General features: G+C 41.2%; 2 protein-coding genes across 2 annotated transcripts; one reads left to right on the top strand and one right to left on the bottom strand.

The window, feature by feature from the left end:
* Positions 1-284: 284 nt before the first annotated feature.
* plpp6 (phospholipid phosphatase 6) lies at positions 285-8,746 on the bottom strand. The gene is made up of 2 exons (XM_017688671.2): positions 7,028-8,746; positions 285-4,246 (listed from the first exon to the last, which is right to left on the bottom strand). The coding sequence occupies exons 1-2, from the start codon at positions 7,494-7,496 to the stop codon at positions 3,879-3,881; spliced, it is 837 nt and encodes a 278-aa protein (XP_017544160.1). The 5' UTR covers positions 7,497-8,746; the 3' UTR covers positions 285-3,878.
* A 522-nt stretch (positions 8,747-9,268) lies between these two features.
* prdx6 (peroxiredoxin 6) lies at positions 9,269-18,588 on the top strand. The gene is made up of 6 exons (XM_017688656.2): positions 9,269-9,319; positions 9,933-10,120; positions 13,136-13,292; positions 16,600-16,746; positions 17,145-17,291; positions 17,438-18,588. The coding sequence occupies exons 1-6, from the start codon at positions 9,284-9,286 to the stop codon at positions 17,564-17,566; spliced, it is 804 nt and encodes a 267-aa protein (XP_017544145.1). The 5' UTR covers positions 9,269-9,283; the 3' UTR covers positions 17,567-18,588.
* The last annotated feature ends 4,811 nt before the right edge of the window (positions 18,589-23,399 follow it).

Raw genomic sequence — 23,399 nt, 5'->3', positions numbered from 1 at the left:
ACCCCTGAAAGGGTAACTTTATAGAAGCAGGAATAAACATTATTATACTTATACATACTTAAGAGTACAAGATATTATAGGTCTTGATATGACAGCACTGAAATAAATCATGATTACTGCAGCAGTTAGTATAGTTCAGGAGATACTGTGAAATCCTAGCTATTTCTAATCACATGACTTGATGAAGGCATTTCTTGGAGAAGACCGTGTCTTCTCCAACCCTACCCTAAAGTTCATGGGAATCACGGTGAAAAAAAAAAACATGACAGCTTGAAACTACGACATCATCATCATCATCATCTGTGTTTAATTTAGAAAATACAATCACATCATGAGTTCAGAATATACATCATATCACACTTTATACTAACAATATACCTTTATGGAATGTGTTTTTTAAATGTAGATAAGTGATTTCACATTATACAACAATCAATCTCTATATTATATTTTTTACCTTTACTTTGATTAGCTGGTGAATTCACAGAAGATGAACGCATATTAAAAACACTTTCACAAAGCATGATTTCTCAGTTAGTCAGTTAACTTAAGTCAAAAGTCACACTTGACCAGTATAAGCCATAAGGGATATTGCAGCTGGACAATCCTTAGGTTTTGCACAAGTTATCCAGCTAATCTGAGAAATTCTGCTATGTGAATTACCCCGTCTGTATTCACAAAACATCAAAGCACTGATTCCCAACCCTGGCGTAGCCTTGTTCTGCATATTTTCGTGTGTTTTCTGCTCCCAATACAATTAATCCAACTAAAGAACTAATTAACAAGCCCTTGAGGAATTGGAGTGGGCGCATTAGAGCAGAAAAACACTAAAATGTTCAGTACAGGGGTCCTCTAGGACCAAAATTGGGAACCTATGCGTCACAGGATAGGGACACTGATCTGGGATCAGGTAACTTGCAGTCTGAACTAGTTACAGTTCCAGCAATTAACAGCAAGACTGACTCAGAAACAGCATTCTTAAGTATGTGACAACAGGCCCTAAATCTCAAATGACACTCTTCACTGTAACCATGTACTCACAGAACACACAAATGGTCCCTCGCAAATAAACACAACTGGAAAACACCACATATTATTGCAATTCAAAGAGAACAATAAACCTTTGGTGAGCCTTTGTTTTTGTCTTCCTCTCATATTGCAGAACAAATGATTGACTGAGTAATGGAAATATCTGTTATTGCCAAAAAGAAGTCAAAACAGTCAAAATCACCACACACGCACAGCAACAGGAATGGTTTTCTACTGAAGACATGCACCATCACAAAGGCAGATACCTCTCTACTAGATACATGGTTACCCAGATAGCATAATATGCTCTTAAGTGTTCAGGTAGGTTTGCTGTTACAATACCACGCTGTAACTGGTTGACCCCAACAGCAAGATCTAAAACGTTACATATGCTAATGCATCCTGCAGCTGGAAATGAGGAATGCAGAAGTGGAGAAAGCAAGAAGGAGCTGAGGGGACAAAAAGGGAAAAAGAGAAACGAGGAGAGGCCTGGGGTCTGAGAGCCACAGATGGTGTGATAGGAGTTCTATGACAGTGAAGGGAGATATAAAGAGGCTTTAATTAACTGCTTTGTTTTTTTCATGGCTTTGCAGAGAAATTATCTATGTGGGAGAAGATTCTTAGGACTGCTTTAGCCTGAGGGGTATAAAATTGTGCGCATCTTTTTATTTCTCTCAAAAGCATGCACACACACACACACACACACACACACACACACACACACACACACACACACACACACACACACACACACACACACACACACACACTGAAAGTAGACCTATTTTTATAGCTAAGGCCTTACACTGTGCTGTCAAGTTGAACACCAACAAATGTAGCACCTCTATAAAACAGACTTTTTGTGACTCCAGTGCAAAGTGCTCAACCAAATTATCCACAAAAGGTACATCAAACGAAAAATTCCCTTTGTACTCACAGTACTCTTCCCCAGTGACAGAATAACATCACTAACAATGCAATAAAAAGATCTATAATCCAGCAGTAGCTCCATCATTGGTTCTTATCTTCAGGTATACTATGTAATCCTTTTTTTGGACTAGGCAATACGGCATGCGTGTAAAGTCACATTACTTGAAGACATCTTCACAACATGCATCACAATAGCTAGGATGTTCTTTTGGGATGTGATGAATTGCTTGCAGCAAAATGCAGTTTACATTAAAAATGCAACTGCAAATATTTTTAGATTCATTATAACTCACATTCAGCAAGCTAAAATTTCTCCACAAGGGGGCTCCATTGGCAGTCATATCTATTGATGCCTCATAAGAATCAATGACACTACAAACCAGTCCCAAATGGCACCCTAAGCTCTGGGGTTTTTTGTCCACACACTGGTGGCATCAGTAATGTACACATCTATAGGGCAAGAAATCTCAAGGGTGTTTGGTTTGTGCATTTGGGACAGATTTAGACTGGCTGTTTTAGCAGTTAACTAATTGATTGTTACCTGTATTTCAAGGTTTTCTGATAAGAGGCCACTACTGAACTGGCATTTTCGCAGTCTAAACCCTTTTTGAATCACACATGCAGTTGGTCAGTGTTGTGGAAGCACAGATCAGAAGCACAATAAGATCAGAAATGTGTAGCATTGCGTATACTACCTTATGATGTAACATCATCATATTGCCCACTCCTGCGCTAAAGGACCTAAATCACCGTCTTATCTTTACTCAAGTGCATGCATAACAGGGCTTCTAATTTCAGCAAATCTGTATACAAATAACAGAACTCTGTTCAACAGTCACATCTTATTGTTATGGAAAAAAAAAACCCAGCAAACTTCAAACTCTCATTTTGAGAAACAATTGTGAATTCTTTCACAGCTGTGACCAAAATCCATTTAAAAAGCCTTCATACACAGATATAAAAAAGGCAAAGCTGGAATAAAATATGAATGAAAATAAAATAGCCTGCTTCATAAATCATTAGTGGTCCCAAATGGGCACAGTATGGCTCAACAGCTTTCTCTGAAGAAAGGACAGTGATTAAGGCTGCCACCACGACCCCAAATCCTTTTGCTAGGGGGGGAAAAAAAAAACAAAACAAAAAAAAACAAAAAAAACAAACACACTACACATGATATCTAACATTCCCGTCACCATATTTAAACATTCAAATAATGAACACCAGATCTTTTGTTCTCTACATCGATTTTATACAAATACAGCAAAATGTCTGGCAGGTCTTGAGTGCAAATGGAGCAATGCTTTCATGGCTAGACTTGCAGGTACACTGTTATTGATTTTAAACTCTTATCAAGGCTCAAGCTGCTTTTGACAAGTTGCTGCTTTTTTTTTTATAAACACGGGTGATGCTGAAAAAACAGTGATGTCACACAGCAGCATCTATCAATACAGGTCATCCTTTCTGATGATACAAAGGTAATCAATCTTATCCACAAAGTGGTTGTTTGGAAGCAGGTCTTTTTTCAAATCAAGCTGGACTTGACGAATCAGTTATATGAGATAAAGTGTTATACCGGTCAGAAGGAAAGCCTGCAACCACACTGGCTCTTAGCAGATAAGACCGCTGACCCTGTCCTCAACTCATCAAATCAAGTTTTTTCTATCCCTCTGAACAATTATTATTAAAATACCTGATTCAATAAGATTCCCCTTGGACTCACCTTACAGATGATTGACTGAACGATACATTTATATTTATTTAGTAGACAGACACTTTTCAAAACTCACAAATAACAACATGTAACATGATATATTACTACCAAAAGGCCAGCAACTGTCAAACAAGGTCCTCAAACAGTCAGGAGTTTACTTTCTATAATGGACTCTCTTTACTGTTTTCTACCCCAGCCCACCTGCATTTCACTCCAGCTGTCCCACCATGCTTTGCAGCGTGACAGGTGACAACCACAGTGCCTCCACCAGGTTGTATTGACAGTAGCCCATGAAGAAGCCGAATGCTACGTCTGTCACATTGTGGCGTCCGAGGAGGACCCGGGAGAAACCCACGAAGGCTGCCCAGAGCAGGACGAGAACACGGAGTGGGGCGGCCAGGACCAGGTGGGCCAGCAGGAAGCGGGCACACATTGCAGCACGAGTGGCATGGCCTGATGGGAAGGAGTAACGGTCCACTGAGAACGTGGCAAACATGTCCATGCGGTTATGGGCGGGACGCCGGCGACGCACCACGGCTTTAACTATGCTCACCAGCACTAGGTCCAACACCAAGGCTGAGAGTGAAAGAGAGAGACAGAGAGAAACACATTGAATGGAAGTCCTTTGTATCGTCTTTGCATCATCAAATGTGAAACACTCTAAATGGTCCTTTTTACGAACTATACACTACACATAAAAATACTATACATATAACTCACCAGTGAATTCCCAGTACTAAGTTTTAGCCAAAGCCATAACATAAACAACATTTGCTCTTTAATAGATTCAAATAATCTTTTTGCCTCATTTTTGTGACCTCTGTAGCACTTCTTACCCAGGGAAACAATTACATAATTAATATAGGCCTAATCATAAAAGAGCTCTGTCTCTTAATCCTTCTCCTGGTGACCGACAGCACTGCAAACTTTCACAATTTGCTGCCCCAGCATGATCCTGCTCATAAAGAGCTCCATAATCAGTTAATGAGCTGTATCAGATGTGTTTAGTTAAGGAACACTTGAAACCGTGCATTACTGTTGGTCGGCAGGAGCAAGATTAATGCTGCCACAAGCCCTCCTTGGAAGTTCCTACTTACAACTTCAGAGGTCGTAAGTATGACTTGATTTGTGTTCAAGTGGTTTTGTTTGAAAAGAAGTGGAAATAATGTTTCTTGTTCACTTTTATTTTTCTTTACTTAAGAGAGTCTGTGTATATACATTATATCTGTATTTCCATATGTGGATGGTTTCAGCCTGCAGTGTTAATGTTGTTAGTTTTCCACTAGTAAATATGACATTGTGGTGCTGTTCATGTACATCCATCTCATATATACGATATTTCCAACAAGACTTGAAGGCATCATAAGAAACAATGATCAAGATGATGATAAGGGAGCAGATGCTTGGAATACGTGGTCTATTTACTGGATTTCAGAATTATCAAGGAAAATACTTTTTCAAAAAGAAGACATAGCTAATATTGCTTAATATGGATTGGGTTGATATTTTTTCTCTCTCTCTCTCTCACACACACACACACACACACACACACAGCTGTGAGGTACAATACAAAGTCTTGGCTCCATGCCTAATGTACAGTCAGGCTGCCAGTGTAGAGCAGCACTTTCATCCCTGTGGAGGTAACACTTATCCCAAACTCTTTAGTCTTGCCTCCTCAGAGTGAGAAAGAGACAGAGAAAGACATAGAAAGAAACAGAGTTAAGCAGACAGAAACAGACAGAGAGAGACGGACAAAGAGAGACAACCACAATGACTCACTCGCTTTCTCACCACCCCTTTCCCTATCAGCCGTTCTTCTATCTGTCTTTACTGCACATCCATGCGTCTAGCCCTTATTACAAACTTCTCTGTAGTGTGTCAGCTGTCTGCAGTGCCTGATGGGCTGTTTTAAGAGTAGTAACAGGACTGGCACATTAGAAACAGACATGCACACAGACAAGGAGGGAGAAAAGGGAGAAGAGAAGACTGAAATAGTGCAGGGACAGGCCTGCTAACAGCTTGCAGGGTGGACCGAACTGCCATGAGGCTCATGTATTTTAATGTTCACTGCAAAGTCATAGACACACTTCAAGCATTTAGGCTACCTGAGTATAGAAACAGCTCTTGTGAAGCTACAAACATTCAACCAACTTTTATTAAAAAGTAAACACACTGCAAAGATATTGCTTTTCTATGCCCGGCCTACTTCTCTTTTCACAAATGCCATTGTATTATTTACATTTTCACTTATATTGCCTGCCATAATCTGTTAGCAATCATTTTGATGCACTTTTCTTCCACATTCACACTAATCCTGTGACCAGACAGTGCTCTGTGCAGACTAATATGACAATCAGGTCAAAAATTCCAAACAAAAACATTTTCCACAGTATGAGGAAAAACATTTGACTGTCCTGTAATTAGTTTCTATATGTACCATGTGTCAGTACCACTGTCACAGCACTGCAGGGCACAATTCACACTAAAGAAGAAAATGGTTATAAAGACAAGCATGGTGTTAAAGGCAGAGACCTGATGGACATAAGCCCACCTGATGCCTATGCGTCTTTTTTTTTTGGGGGGGGGGGGGGGGGGTCGGTGTCTCTTCTCTAAAGAACAGGCAATGATACAGTACTGCAAAAGCCCTGCAGTGACAGATTACTCTGACCCGATGGAATTGCATCAAACGGCCTTGCCAGGTTTCGCGTACCTGCTCCACTCCACACTGCCTAACAAATTGGCTGATAACAGCTTGCTGTCAAAGTGGTTTACAAAACTGCTGAAGGTAGCATATACAGTATTAAACCAAAGTCATGGTCACAGTGCTGTAAGGACAATGACATCACCACAATCAGGAAATTGGTTGGGGGCACCATGACACTCTTGAACCTTTAAGAGACCTGCTAAAAGTCAGGATAAATTGGGATGATGGTCAGGATAATGTCACCTTCAATTACAGCGGATGCATCGAGCAGGTAGCTAGAACATTATTTCACACACAAAAATCAAGCTGATGTGGACAAATGTGACCAAGACTGGCCCCTTGGATGGGATAGCAACAGCGGAAACAGTGGAAAAGAAAGGATGCAGAAGGACTCAATGCTTTACAGATATGATTAACAGGAGGCTGAAAGAAGGGAATGAGTTAGTGAGGAAGCAGTGTGAGGTGAATAAAACCGGGTTCATAACTGTAAAGAAGCTGAACCGTGGCTATCAGTGGGTCACAGGATGAGAGATGGACAGCCTTTAGTCCTTCAGTACAAAGGGTAATGTTTTGGGCAGGGCAGTTTAGACAGAAAGAAAAAATACACTGTAACGTTACAGGAAACAGTCACAGGACAGGCTGGACCACATTACCCATGAGCAGGTTGAGCATGACCTCCTGCCCCGCGGCGCTGTCGCTCTTGTATAAACAGTACGCCGCACCGACCAGCCACGGTATTCCGTGTCCGGAGACCTCGACCAGCTTCATTAACGGCCGCACGCTTCCCCACGACGAGTCCTCGCAGGCGCACACGCCGAGTCGCTTGGACAGCCACAGGTCTATGGCGAGCAGAGAGCTGAGCGCAATGCCGAGTATGGACGGGTTCAACCGCATACAGTCTTCTTCCGGCAGCTGCTGTCCGCCGGTGGAGGACGTGGAGGCGGTGGAGGAGCCGGAGCCTCTCCGCCGGGTCGGGCTGTCCGCCGCCCGCAGGCGCGCCGCTGTGGGGTCCGAGCCTTGGCGCTGCAGAGCCGGCGGAGGAGGCGAGCGGCTCAGGGACATAAACTCATAGCGCCCGCTGCTCCCGGCCGCACCGCCGCTTCTGGCTTTCGGAGAGGGCATTTTCTCCACTGTAGCACTAAGTCGAGCTCGCTGCAGTCGCTGTCGTTAAAACACCGTCAGTACCGCGTCAGCTACAGGTCTCGGTCCATTTCTCTACAGGCGAGACCTGCACCCGCGTCCAGCTACGTTACCGAGACCAGCCATTTTCGCAATGCACCTTGGGAAAATCCGCGCAGCAGCCCGGAGCGCGGTGACGGGTCGCGTCGTGTCACGTGAGCAACTTTGACGCTGTGGCTAAACTAAGCCGTTTGTGCACTGACCGTGCAGAGATAATGAGAATAACGAAACGGTTAACAGAAATATGCCTCGCAGAAAAACACAGTACAACAAGCTGTCTTACTGGAGACCCGCTGCGTTTTCAGTGTCATGTTCTCCAGTTACTACATGGATGCAAAAACAAATGAGCAAAGCTGTGATGGATAAACTGAACCAAAGAGAAAATACACTGGGCTTCCCCAGTCTGAGATTTCTTCACCCAAATCTACAACTAAAATAAAACAAAGAAAGTTTCTGACAAATAAAATGAAGAAGAAATATTCACTATTATTTGCAAGTCACTATTCAGACTGAAGCAGTCTTATTTATTCATTTGAAATACATGTTCAGACGACTCTAAGGTGGATTTAATCGACTCATCAGAGATTCTTGCCCAGATGTATGGAGTCTATGGCAGCTCCAGTGCGCACTGTCGTTAAAGCAAAATAAATAAACAAATAAATAAAACCTAACAAATACTAAGAAATACTGAACGTCTTCAACTAGTCCGTCAATCTGATTTTGCGATTGCAAATTTAGTTAACCAATCAGATATTAAGTTCAACTAGCCAGTCAGATCAGAGGAGTTACTAGCCAATCCCATAGTAGGACTGAAATTTTAATTAGCCAGCCAGATTGCAGGAGGGAAATTTAACCAGCTAATCAGACTTTGGGATTGCACATCCAGTTAGTCAATAAGATATCAGGAGAGAAAGTTTAACTAGCCAATGGTTAACATACAACTAGTAAACAATGTTGAAAATTAAAAATTCAACCAGCAAAGGTTCAGATCACAGGGTGTAAACTTTGACTAGCCAATCACATTTTTAGCAGGACTCAAAGTTCAATTAGCCAATCAGATTTCAAGAGGGAAATGAAACCATCCAACTGGAGTGCAAGAGGCCAAATTCAACTGAATCAAAAGACATAATACACTTAATTAGTCGTCGTCATCATCATCATCATCATCGTTGAGCGCTTAATCCAGATAGGGTCGCGGTAAGTAGTAGTCATGCCAGTCTTAAAATGTTAAAGTAGTTTCAAACGCAGGATTACACAAAGATGGAAAAAGAGAACCAAAACTGTTTGTGCTCAGAGGTTGTTAAAAGGTCAGGTTCTGTTTTGGCCTCTTCCGCAGGCTCCGTGCTGCCGTGAGGAGCTTAGTGGGTGTGGCTGGACGAAGTGGCTCCCGGGAGGCGCCACACTCCCGGCCTAAGAAGAGACGTTGTTGTTGATGTTGTGTTGCTGTTACTGTCGCCTGTTTATTTGTAGTGACGAGGATGGTGGGTTTCCAGTGTGCCTGCCCTCCGTCAGTGTCTTGTTTTCCCGCATTATCGCCTCCTAGTGGAGTAGCACTGAGTCGTTGGAGTAGCACTGAGTTAACCATTTCTTACTGGCTGTTGAACTCCATGTTCAAAGTAAAACACCATTCGCCTTTACATGCTGTTTTCCGCGTCTTCCTCTGAATCGAGGAAGTGATGCCTTACCCACTACAGCCTACCAGGCAGGAGCTCTGGACAAAATGCAGCTCGATGTCGGCTGATGACCAGCATCCTCAAGCAACTGTGGTTCGATTGGCTTGTGTGTTATTGTGCACTGTCTTCTAACAAAGAACATGATAATCTGATTCAACGTGGCGAAGTCAATCCAGTCTGTAGGGAAAACGAGTGTCCAGTTTTAGTCTCGGAGGGAGAAACAGGCATAAGATAGGATAAGATAATATAAGATAATCCTTTATTAGTCCCACAATTCACAGTGCAACAACAGCAAAATGATAGCAAGGCACTCAAGAACAGTAACAGTAAGAGAATTAGGAACGTTATTAACCTTGTTAATAAAATAACGCGGTTACACTTAGACAGTATAGACAGTATAGACAATATATATATATATATATAATACTAAAGATAAAACATCTAAGATAAAAATATGTACTCTATGCTTCACATAAATTCCATTCACAGAAATCAACAATACTTAACTTACACTGCAAGGACATTTTACCTGAATTGCGCATGGTGTATTGATTATATTTCACGTGGGGACGGTGATGAATTAACAATATAAACAACATTGAAAAGCGACATTTTACACGTATTGCACACTGAGTACTGAATACAGGAGGTGTGTCTGAGCAGGTAGATCACCAATCTAAGGCCTGGGTTTGTCTCCTTGATCTAGAGGCTGATTGGCTTCCTCAGCCTCTCCCGCTCCATCAATACGCCTGACTGCGTGAGTCAGTCCGTCCTCACACCGCTGTTCAGAGGAGACAGAGACATGCCGGGGCTTCTGCTGGGAGACGTTTTTCCCGACTTCGAAGCGAACACATCGACCGGGAAGATAAAGTTTCACGAATTTCTGGGTAACTCGTAAGTACCAAACCGTTACCATGAGATAGACTCTCTTCACCTGGATTCGCAAATGCGCAAGCGTCTCGCCAGGCCTATAGCCGACACTGTGTAGGCTATCTTAGCCTGCTAACTGCTATAATTCTTACACCTTTTCGTGAATAAGCTCGGGAAATTATCACAACAAACGAGTATAAGACGACACTGGTAGCCTAGAAATGCTGCTCCCCGCCTCTGTGCAGTGATATAACCTAGCTAACCTAGCTAACTCTTACCCAGCTAGCGTTAGCCTGCTCTCAGCGGTGTCGACACCTCGTGGACTCTGGACACTCTTCTGTTGACACTTCAAACTTTAGCGATAGACAAACGACTGAAACACCTCACAGACAAACACCGACCGAGCCATACGTTTATATTCGTTCATTTCTAGTTATATGGCGTTATTTGGTTAACTAGCAAAGGTATTTTGCAGCTGCAGGCACGAAGAGCTTTGTGAGAGATCTCGCTCTGGTAGCTGGCTAGAGAGTTTTAATACTGTGGGGTGGAGGTTTATCACCCGTAACCTTCACTTTAACCGTTTAATCATCTCACATGGCAGTTGAAGTAGTTTAAAGTGCCTTTGTGACCGTTTTAAATGATTTAATGCTGTCAGGTCATGCTCTGATGTGTGTTTGCTCTCTAAGAAGGGCGCTGATGTTTAAGACGAGTATTAACTTGTTGGCTAGTGGTCCCCTATTAGCTTTAAGAACAGGATAAAATCAGCTTGAATCAAGATGTTAGTTTCCCAGGGGGGAAAACCCAAAACGGCTCGTCTTATTGCAGTAACGTTAAGTAGGATTTCAATGGAGCGTCAGATTGCAAAGTCACAGTGAGTTGCAGAAAACAGGGCTGCCTTGTTTAGTTTGGTGAAGAGGAGCCACAGTTCAGCCCTCACCATATTCTCATTATTTCAGTGGGGCCTGAGGAAAGTTCAGTATTTAGGCGCTAGCACAACGACATCAGGTCCTGTGGAGTGTCCAGAATCAGACATTGAACAGTGCAAAGCATAGTAATGCACCTGCTGTTGATGAGGCTTTTATTGGATGTGCGTTTAATAAACATTTTCATTTTGATAGGTGCTGATATGTTGAACATTGACACCACCTTAGGACAGTGGACAGAGTTCATTCTCTAGAAGGAAGAGAGAAACACTCCCACACTCAAATAATTCATAGCTCAGTCATGTGAAGCATTCGAGTATCACACGGTTCATCACAAGTTGGTATTTCTCTACGGACAAGTTCTAACCTTGTGACTTTTTTTGTTTTTGGAGTGACCTTAAACATTGACAAACGGAAGACTGAGTTACAGGGCCTTGCAAAAAAGTGTTCAACCCTCTGAAGTCATCAGATTCATTTGGATTCCCAGTTACAGATCGTTACAGCCAGTATTTGTCACATTTATTTGCAAACATATGTTTTTGAAGTTCATTTTAAAAGTTGAATTTCATTGTCAACAGATCTTTAAAAAAAATGCTGCTTATGTAGTTATGTAACCCCTTCAGACTGGTACTTGGTAGAACCACCTTTTACCACAATGGTAGCTTTGTTGGGGTAAGTTTCTGCCGTCTTTGCACATTCTTTGGAAGTGATTTTTTTTTTTTTTTTTTTTTTTTTTTTTTTTTTTTTTTATTCATTCTTTCTGGCAGATTTGCTCCAGGTTGTTCAGATTGGTTGGATTATGCTTGTGGATTACAGTTTTCAAATAGTGCCACAGATTCTGTATTGGATTGGTCTTGGCTTTTGTAAAACATCCAGCTTGGCCTTGTGCCTAGGATCATGGCTCTGCTGAAAGGTTTCTATCAAGCCTTAGTTTTGTAGCAGACTGAAGCAGGTTGTCTTCCAGGATCTCCCTGTTTTTCCACCATCCATCTTTTTCTTTAGTTTGAACCCATTGCCAAGTCTTCACTGAGGAAAAGCGTCCCCACACAAAGATGCTGCCGCCCTCATACTTCACTGCTTTTTGGCCAAAAAGCTTAATATTTGTCTCATTTGACCACAAACCATATCATGTATTTATGCTGGATCGCTCTGATGCTTTCTGGAAAACTCCATATGTGCTGTAATGTGTGTGGTGTGTTTTTTTTTTTTTTTTTTTTTTTTTTTTTTCAGTAATTGCTTCTTTCTAGCCACCCCTCCTATACAGGCCAGTTTCATGTCAATGTCTTTTATATCAGTGGCTGGTGCACCTTCACTTCAGTCTCAGCCACTGAACTCTGTAACTACTTCAGAGTGACTTGTTGGCTTCTCCGAGTTTATAAGTTTTAAGGGATGACCTTCATGTGTCTGGGTGGTATGATCCTACTTCTGTTTCCTCACAACTCATCCAGCAGGGATAACCTAACACTTGTATATTATTTTGTAGCTTCTGCCAGTTTTCTAACTATTTTAAATTCTTAAATTGCCTTAGAACGCTACTTGGTACTTGGTCTTTTATCCAGAAATTAAATCACAAGAAAAGGCCAGTTGTCCTCCTGCGAACAGCATTTTTTAGTTAGTAATTTTTGTAACACAATATTTTCATACATAAAACCAATATTTTAAATCAATAAATTTAGTGTGGTAGTCTTTCAAAACGCAATGACAGGACACAATATCAACGTGTCTCTGTGCTGTTGCTTTTTGTAGTTCTTTCTTTAAGGAAAAGGACTGACTTGCTGAGAAATAACTTCAGGCTGGGGTGTCATTATAAATTTGTCTTTTATTCTTTATACTTATGTATTCTCCATATACTTCTATGGTACATTATTGAATCTGATCATGTTCTTCAGCTGTGTTATGAATTACAGGCTATGGAACCAGACTTTCCAGATGCAGCTGCTGTGTAATTAATGATGCATCTCTTTGCACGAGTTATGGCCACCTGTTGTTTCAGCCTGAGAACAAGTCGGCAGGAATTTCCTGTGCAGCAATGAGCTTTTTTTGCTGTTGTGCTCATCACAATACTCGGTCTAAACAGTTTTAACTGACTCAGTTCAGCCTTTTCTCTCTTGTTTAGATGGGGCATCTTGTTCTCTCACCCACGCGACTTCACCCCAGTGTGCACGACCGAGCTTGCTTCTGCCGCTAGGCTCAGCAATGAGTTTAAGAAGCGGGATGTGAAGATGATCGCTCTGTCCATAGACAGCGTGGAAGACCACTGCAGTTGGAGCAAGGTGGGTAAGAGGAAGTGTCAGAGCAGTTTTTCTTCTTGCTATTGTGCAACGGTTGAACCTTCTGGGTGGGTGAAACTGGTTCTACATCAGTGGCTAATGACAACTTCTGCATGGATCCTATGCAATACAGTCTATGCCCTTCATTGAATTAGCAGTATTTTTATATTGCTACCATATATGTACCATATTTATCAGTTTTCCCTTAAATACTTAATTAAAATCACAATAACTCTGCACAGTATGTCATTGTAATCTTTATTGCAGTGGCCTTTGTAAGAAAATTCATATGCAGGTGAGCCTCTTAACCAGTCACTTACTTGTTTCAGAGTATCTAAGTCGGTGATGGCGATCCAAATGCATTTCCATTAATCTTTTGATGCATTGACCTTTACATGATCCAGCAAGTTCAAATCAGCTTCAAAAACTTTAACTTCTGTGTTTTATATGGTGTAAGAAACATTCAAATTGCAGTACATAGCAGTGTAATTGCAGTATGACATGTTTGTCCATATCATGCAGCTGTACTTCACAGGATAACTACTAATCTATTCATGGGCTGAGACAGGGTCAGGGAAGCCACAAAAGCCCAATCCCATTTTATCCCTCACCCTTACAACTTAACCCTTAGCCCTCCGGTTTTGTGAGTTCATGTCTAGGGGAAGGGTGTCCCGATTCTTATTGAGATAGGGTGAAGTGTTGGGGCTACATGGCCCTCCAAAGGGAGGTTTTTCAGAATGGAGTGTTATGAGAAAAAACAAGGCAAGATGGCTGCACAAGTGACCAAAGAATCTGACAAATGTGAATATTTTCTCTGTTAAATTATAAACATTTTATTAATTTAATGTCATTTTAATGTATTATGGTCCTTTTCTTCATAACAAGCTTAAATTGATAATGTTATGCTAATGTCTTGGTAGCCAGCTAGCTGAATTTTCCATTCCTCCTTAAATAGTCCAGCAGTTCTGGCACTTGAGGCGCCAGAATGTAACTGCTGCACCATTTAAGGTGGAACGGGAAAATTCTAACGAGAAGCTGGCAAATAGCTGACTTCAGCTTCATGTCACTAAAAAAGTAGGGATGGTGAGGATAAATAACTAAATATCCTTGCTTTTGAAGGCATAAGATTCCCTAAAACAGGAGTAGGGGTAAAAAAAATAAGAAATGACAAGCATGGGGACCCCCCCCCCAGTCTGGAAAGCACTGAACCACTGACTAATATTTTTCCCACAGTTTTGTTTTTTGGAAGATAAAGTATTCTTACTAGGAAACCAGGCTTCTCTAAACAACGCCTTTAGACATGATTTTACACCAACACAGTATTTGCCTTAACCAAAACGGCACTCGCTCTGAGCTGTCCAGGTGTCAGATGGTCTTTTTAAGCTTAACGGCTTAACTACATAGCCATATGGGCATTGGTCATTGACCAGAGAGGGACATCAGTCGCCCAATCCCAGACTGGTTAACCGTGGCAGTGAAATGTCTGATCTGATTGGTGGACATGGCGCCACCTCCATGTGGTCTCGGAGGAAAAAGGGGCGTGAGTTTTGTGTTTGTGCCTGACCTACTTTGATACTCTGCACCAGACTTTTTGATTGGACAGAAGATCAGGTTATTAAGTTACAAAGGCCCCAGCTCACCCTTATTGACAGAACTAGACCAGAAATGCTTCATAATCCATCCCCTCCAAACTCCGTTATCACATTGCTGGTCATTAACATTGCATAAATAATAGTAACTCTACTACAAGAGAAGATATTTTGTTCAGTTATCAGAAGCTTTTAATTTTCTGTCTAAAATGTGAAGGACTAAGTGTCCAGCCTTAGTTTGTTGGCTTTTCCACCCACTCACAACTGCTTGCATGTGTACACACTCTGCGAAACCTTTGGCTGAACTTATGTGAATGGTGAAAACTCATCGTTCTCACAGGACAGTATTACGTTTGTCTGAAGTCCAGTAACTGATTAAGCTCATTAGTCATCCTGAAACTAAAAACAGAAACTCTCACTCTAACACATTTCCACTCAGTCAAAACCTTTTTGTTTCACTTTAGCATTAAAAAAACTATTACTTTCTTTGTTTACTAACACTTGTCATTTACTTAATCATTCTTTTTATCTGTTTTATACAGTTATACATTCAGGGGGGCAGATCATGCTTTGTATTTAAAAAGTGGCTATTGTAATTTACTAAATGGGGGCAGCAGCTCTTTAGTGCCTCTTTAGTAGCAATAAAGTGGTCCCAGCTCCACTGCATTCAGTAAATATGCATTTATGGGTGTTTCAGGCTCAAAATGCAGAACTGACTGTTAAACAGCTGTGAACAATTTGTCCTAGTTTCAGCGCTAACGTGGGGCGGTCATGGGCTTGAGGTTAGGGAACCAGCCTTGTGACTGGAAGGTTGCCAGTTTGATCCCCTGAGCTTGACTGTACATATCTGAGGTGTCATTGAGCAAGGCATCTAACCCCCAACTGCTCCCCGGGCGCTGCGGGTAGGGCTGCTCACCGCTCCGGGCAAGTGTGCTCACTGCTCCTAGTGTGTGTCTTCACTAGTGTGTATGTGCTGTTTTACTGCACGGGTTAGATTACGGAGGTGAAATATCCCTAATATTAAAAAAATATAAGTTCCCTTATTAATGGGATTTAATAAGGGTCACTTAATCTAAATCTAATCTAAGTCATATCTAATCTAAGTGTATCAGATACATTTATTTATTTTTAACTTTGACCAAAAAAATTATGAAAGCCTGTCCCATTGCCATCTTTATTTTAAATTTGATGAAGGAAATAAAAATAAAATTGTTTTGCTGGTATAAACAATAATTTCACTTGTTACTTTGTGGCTAAAGCCACAAACAGATATTTCACAACCATGGTTTAATGCACAGAGGTAACAGAATGCATTGATGCAGGATTTTCTCTGTGAAATTGCTCAAAGAGTAATAACATGGTCTTTAGTTGTCATTATTTTGCCCTACTAAATCAAAACTCAAGACATGTCATTATTCCAAGCTAATGAGTTACTCTGTTAGTGAATCGGGTTGCAATTCCTTTTATTGTTTAATAATAATATGTATATACATGCACATTTCTCAGCGTATTATATTTTAATTTTTTTTTAAAACTAGATTTAATCTGTTTTCTGTAACACTGCACTATAAAGTATAATGGGCTGCAGTTTAACTGAATGAAGGATAATAAAGGTAGTAGTGTCCATCAATAATGTTAAAATGCTCAAGTGTTGCTTACTTATTTCTCTGTTTCAGTATGTTAGTTTGACTAAATTTAAAACTGTCATTATGTCTATGTAGGATGTGATGGCACTTCATCCAGAGCAGGCAGCCTCTCCCCTGCCGTTCCCCATCATAGCGGATGACAAGCGAGAGCTGTCGGTCCTCCTGGGTATGCTGGACCCTGATGAGCTTGACAAAGACGGCATGCCTCTTACTGCCCGATGTGTGGGTTTTCTATGAATTTCTAATACGGTTCATTCGTCTTTGTCTATGCAGATATGGCTCTTATCAAGTAAACTCAGTACCGTTTTTGTCTCTAGACATTACTGAACACTGAAAACTGAATGTAGCCTTCTTTATTAAATGTCTGAAATCTGAGACAAACAACTTATAGTAACATACAGATTATGAAAGCCGTAGTCTTTTAACTGTAGAGCTGTTTTCTTTACCCTGAACAGTGCAAGGTTAGAGACATAGCTATTAAATAATTTGAATTTGTAAATTTGTATCTTTTTAAAAATTTTGCCTTCTATATAATGCTCTGTCAGACTGAAATTAATAATGTTGCAGTATGTTTGTCTTACAAATGTGTTGTCGCTGCCTGTTTTGTGATAATTTTTTAGGTGTTTGTTATTGGTCCTGATAAAAAGTTGAAGCTGTCCATCCTCTACCCTGCCACTACGGGGCGCAATTTTGCCGAGATTCTTCGGGTCATTGATTCTCTGCAGCTGACGGCAAAGAAGAAGGTGGCCACGCCTGTGGACTGGAAGGTAATTAGAATCTTATCTGCAGTTGAGAAACCAACGTCTTGATGTTTTGTTCAGTTGATCATTCATACTTTCGATATCAGTGAAAGTTTATGTATCTGGATAACAACTTTGATGGCTTGCTGTCTCTCCCTTTCTTTCTCTATAAGCCTGGAGATGATGTCATGGTCATCCCTTCTCTCTCAGATGAAGAAGCCAAGAAGCTTTTTCCTGCTGGTTTCAACACCAAAGAGTTGCCTTCTGGGAAAAATTACCTGCGCTACACCCCACACCCGTAAACCACCAGTAGGGTTTTGAAAGAGAATAGCAGAAATGGCACTTCCTTTCCACATTTGGCCTTTTTGAGACCTAATTCTATCAAATATAAATGTATACCTGTAGCTGAGAGTACTTTCTTTTCTGCCTAATAAACTCAGGCTTTATGTAGTCAATTAAACTGAATCAATCTGCAGGCATAATATTTAGTATGAGTGACACCAGAGCCTAATGTATAGTGCCTTATCTTCAATGAAAACAGTTCCTTTTGACATTTACTCTAGTTGTGTGGTGTTTTATTTTTTAAAATTTTTTTGTGGGATACTCTGCAGGGGGGAAATGTGGGAAATGATGGGTGAATACTGAGAGAATAAATGAACTGACATGACTTACTTTTATACCACTGGCTACGTGAGAGAGAAAAAAAGAGACAACAGCACACGTGCGTTATGCAACATTAGTGCTTTTACTGTAATGCCAGTGGCCAGATAGAACCAAGGTTCAATCTGTTCTCCGTTTCCGCATCAGCCTACTGGCTTTCTGCAAATTCATTGGATGCCTAAGTATGCCTGTAGCCCTGTTCAAGTTCTCTTAAAAACTGGTTTGGATGTCATACGTGTTTTTTTTTTGTTTTTTTTTTTTCTTCTTTTTTTTTTTTCGGATCATTATGTGCTGATTTGGTTAGATATTTTCATAAAGTAAAACATTTCATGTTATTTGCTACATGTACTTTGAGTTTCATCTCCCAGAGTAGGAATCCTTGTGTTCTAAACATGGACATTGCACTTCATTCAGAACAAGTAAAATGTTCTTGCCTTGTTTGCACTAAAGGCTGACAATGAGAGATTAAAAACTAAACTTTGGTTAATGTAGAATGTATTAAGGATCAAAGCCTTTTTCCTGTGATGTTATCAGCCAGTAGGTGGCAGTATAATATCAGTAAAGTTTAAGAACCACTGCACTTTTTATGAAGTGTAAACAGCGCTGTATGGTGTAATGATCAACTTAAGTAAAGACTTTGCCACCAGCTCAAACTGTCAAACTATCATATTACTCCCTGTGTGTTTCTCTGTTTTTCCCTTTGTTGTTGGCGATTCACGCTACTCTGTGAGAAAGAATGCAGCCAATGCAAACATTAACACACAGGGTGTCAGTGAGGCATGAAGAGAAGCCTCTTAATCAGAAGCATTCCATCTGTCTAATTAAAAACCAAAGAATGTCCCCAGGCCGGCACTTTGCCGAGTAAATCATTGACACGCAATCTCCTTTCCTCTTCTAAGCGCAGGAAATGCAGGCTGCCTCTGGCCTCGAGCCTTCAGTGGCAGGAGATGGGGATGGAGGTCAGAGCGCTGGGTGTGGGTTACCAGAGCCATTCAACCCACATAGCTGCAGCTCATATAACAGTCTAAAGGTCCTGGAAGCTGTAGCTCTGTAGTTTGCAGCCAGATAGTGTGATCTAGTTGCCAGATCTCTCTCTCTCTCTCTCTCTCTCTCTCTCTCTCTCTCTCTCTCTCTCTCTCTCTCTCTCTCTCTCTCTCTCTCTCTCTCTCTCTCTCTCTCTCTCTCTTTCTCTCTTTTTCTCTTTTTCTCTCTTTCTCTTTTTCTCTTTCTCTCTTTCTCCCTCCCTCTCTCTCTCTCCCTCTCAGAAGGTCATGGACGTGGTCCGGGATTCCCCTCATTGTCCATGGAGTATTCTAGAATGCAGATGGAATGTCTTTGATTGTCAAAAGCCACACCCACTTGTCCAAGCTGTACAGTTTGATTAGCCAATGGATGGCAGCACTCCTTTAACTCCCTCAGCGCAGGCGAGAGCGTGACCTCTATAGCTGGTAATCATAGATGGTTTTGGCATGTGTGAATTCTATCTGCGTTAGGTTTCAGTAGGCCTTAAGCTGAGCAAACACTAGATGGCAGTACAGTATCTACAATCCTCAAATACTGCCTGATCTCTGATACTTAGTAAGCCTAACCTATTACTATAGTTAGGTCTGCCCTTGGTTTGCACCCCAGCACTGCTATTTCAGAAGAAATTTCAATGTATGAAGTAGCCTAATAGAGGTTTCAAAGTTAGGATACTTGTAATTACACATGTAATGAAGTAGACCACGATGTTATGTGTAAACAGGATTGTTATGGATGCTTTAAAATATCACTGCATTTTAGTCAAACAAGGTGCAGTTCTGCCAGAGATTTTTAGGATTAGCTCTGGTTTTATACACTCCCACTATGCTGTCACATTCAGATCTCATGCTTTATTTGATGTTTGTACAGCTGCTTTAGTTTGTTATTGGTATGAACACCTCGTGGTAAATGCAGTGCTATCTATGGTTGAACACCTGACCCTAAAAAAATTGTAGGGAAAACCAAAGACATGTCACTCTTTAAGATTCTGGTGGGTGGGGTAGGGGGGGGGGCTGTATTCCAGAAATGAATGAAAACTGCTGTTCCATTATACAAAGAGCCATTAAGGAAGTTTTTCCAAGACAGAAATCCCCAAAATCTTTTATATAACATGTTCAGTTTCAAAGTTTTATCTCAAAGCTTCATTGTTTGATACTGCACTGGAAAGATGAAACGTGGTTCGAATGAAATAAAATGGTAGAAGGGGAAAAAAATTGACAATCAAAATGCAAGATACACTATATTGCCAAAAGTATTCACTCACCCACCCAAATAATTGAATTCAGGTGTTCCAATCACTTCCATGGCCACAGGTACATAAAACCAAGCACCTAGGCCTGCAGACTGCTTCTACAAACGTTTGTGAAAGAATGGGTCGCTCTCAGGAGCTCAGTGAACTCCAGCGTGGTACTGTGATAGAATGCCACATGTGCAACAAGTCCAGTTGTGAAATTTCCTTGCTACTCCACAGTCAACTGTCAGTGGTATTATAACAAAGTGGAAGCGATAGGGAATGACAACAACTCAGCCATGAAGTGGTAGGCCACGGTAGGCCAAATGACGGAGCAGGGTCAATGGATGCTGAAGTGCATAGTGCGCAGAGGTCGGCAACTTTCTGCAGTCAATCACTACAGACCTCTAAGCTTCATGTGGTCTTCAGATTAGCTCAAGAACAGTGTGGAGAGCTTAATGGAATGGGTTTCCCCCAAGCACAATGCAAAGCGTCAAATGCAGTAGTGTAAAGCGCCGCCACTGGACTCTGGAGATGTGTTCTCTGGAATGACGAGTCACGCTTCTCTGCCTGGCAATCCGTTGGACGAGTCTTGGTTTGCCAGGAGAATGGTACTTGTCTGCATTCTGTCAAGTGTAAAGTTTGGTGGAGGGGGGATTATGGTGTGGGGTTGTTTTTCAGGAGTTGGGCTCAGCCCTTTAGTTCCAGCGAAAGGAACTATTAATGCTTCAGCAGACCAAGATATTTTGGACAATTTCATGCTCTCAACTTTGTGGGAACAGTTTACGGACAGCCCCTTCCTGTTCCAACATGACTGCACACCAGTGCACAATACAAGGTCCATAAAGACATGGATGAGTGCGTTTTAGTGTGGAAGAACTTGACTGGCCTGCACAGAGTCCTGACTTCAACCTGATAGAACACCTTTGGGATGAATTAGAGTGGAGACTGCGAGCCAGGCCTTCATTGTCCAACATCAGTGTCTGACCTCACAAAAACTTCTGGAAGAATGGTCAAAAAAAAAAACACACTCATAAACCTTGTGGAAAGCCTTGTCAGAAGAGTTGAAGCTGTTATAGCTGCAAAGCATGGGCTGACATCATGTTAAACCCTACAGATTAACAATGGGATGTCCCTCAAGTTCATATGCATGTTAAGGCAGACGAGCGAATACTTTTGGCAATATAGTGTATATTTTGTACAAGTAACGATTGTAAATTTAATCTAGAGTTAAAACACCTATCAAAGTTTTTTTAATGGTTTTTAGACACACTGCTCTGAAGTTTAAGAGCTATATTAGAAAAAGATCTTCCAACCACACATGTGTTCGCCACATGCCACAAAATCACACTTTGTAAACTTGGGCCTAAGCTTCAGGCACAGTAACGTGATAACTGAACTGCAGGGACCAGCTTGTACAGTATTAATGACAACTATCCACTAAGGTATTTACTGCTGTCCACAAGGCCTAGCCAAGTTTTTTATTAAGATTATCAATCTAAATAGTTACTTTCAGAGCTGAGCTGAATCTTGTCTTTAATATCTGATTTAGTCTTAGGGAGGAAAGCCCTTTCTTGGATTAACACGAGCAAGCTTATTTGCTGTAGCACAACATGCGTTAACTTTTCACATTCTAGGCCACATGTACAAAATGTTATGAGAAAAGTGTCTACCTTTCATTTCGTCAATTCCCAGTTAAAAATGGCACTTTTGCTTAATATAGTACCTAACATAGAAGCCTCAACATATACTGTATGCTCTTTACTTTTATTACAGCTCTTTTATTACAGCTTCCATTCTTTTCAGGAGACTTGCTTTCAGTTTTTTTTAAGAAATCAGCAAGAATATTTTTCCACATTTACAAAGTTCTTAGAAATTTTCTGCCCCTCACTTTTCACGAAAGCAGAAATGCATTCACTGATGATGAGGCCTGGGCTTTGGTGTGACCAGTCCATTGTTCTGAGAACATCAGCAGATTCTTAGACTTGCAAACTTTCCAAATCTCCCTTTCCCTGTAATGATGTCTTGACAGCAACACATCCTTTCAGACTCTCAGCAAGAGCAGAGCTTGATTTCCTCCTATTTCTCTAAGATGAAAGCTTTAAGTGCCGTTTATCTGATGAGGACAGTTTTGGTGGTCGTCTAGATCTTGCATGGTTGTTGCAAGTCCTATTTTTTCTGTATCTTAAAACTATTTTGGAAAGTGCTGTTTTCCTCTCATTTTTCTATGACTTTCCCTTTTCTTATGCAAGTCTGTAATCTAATGCCTAATTCTCAGAAACATCTCCTGAAAAATATATAACTTGTGCTTAGTGGCCATTTTGAGTATAAATTACATAATTGAAGAATGGTCTCTTACTTTTTTCACAGTACTGTATGTAATGCCCCCCACTTCAGCAAATATATATGAAAGGCCTAAGCAGACAGATCTCAACAGTAGCCACAAGAAGAGACAATGACGGAAGCTGAGTAAGCCTGTGCCCTGACCTCGAGCACTAGTAAAGTTTACAGGGGAAAGACAGTGCCTGCCAGTCTGAGCATCTGTGTATGTGTGTACATGCATTTATGAGTGGTGTCCGTGTGTGTGTGAGAGCAGCAGGGCTGACAGGAGCACTTCAGAGAATAAGCAGCCACACAGTTGGAGTGACAGATGAGAACGAGGGTTTATAAGGGGTTAGACAGACGAGGTTACACACTGACATACACACACACAGGCACACAAAAGCACCCACACGACTGACTCTACGGATCAAACACATTTCTCAAATACCAGACCACAATGATGGGTGTCGGAGCATTGCGAGTGACGGACGCTTACTGCCTCCTATCACTAAACTCTGCCACACACACTCAGGAGAATCAGACTGATGGTCTCCATTGTGTAACTCCTGAGGGGCTACTATTCACCTCTGTCTCCCAGAATAACCTGTGTCTAGTCAGGAAAGCGTCTCAGGGCTGAGAGCTGTGTGTCGGGGCATTTTAGTAGTGCCAATAGACCTCGGGGCTTTGAGCCGACAAATATATAACATATACGATACTGTGCAAAAGACTGAAACTACCCTTCTTTTTTCTGTCAAAGCAGCCATTAAGTACAAGAAAGAATAAATAACTAGTACTTATTGGCTACTTTGACTGGAAATGTAATTTTTTAAGAGATAATTTTGAGGAGATTAGATATAAGATAATACACCTGGATAAAGAAGAAGAATACATAAAAAAAGAGT

Source organism: Pygocentrus nattereri, chromosome 4, assembly GCF_015220715.1.
Source record: "Pygocentrus nattereri isolate fPygNat1 chromosome 4, fPygNat1.pri, whole genome shotgun sequence".
In the NCBI taxonomy this organism is placed as follows: Eukaryota; Metazoa; Chordata; class Actinopteri; order Characiformes; family Serrasalmidae; genus Pygocentrus; species Pygocentrus nattereri.
The sequence above is the reverse complement of the archived record's forward strand: the minus strand, read 5'-3'. Positions and strand labels throughout refer to the sequence as shown.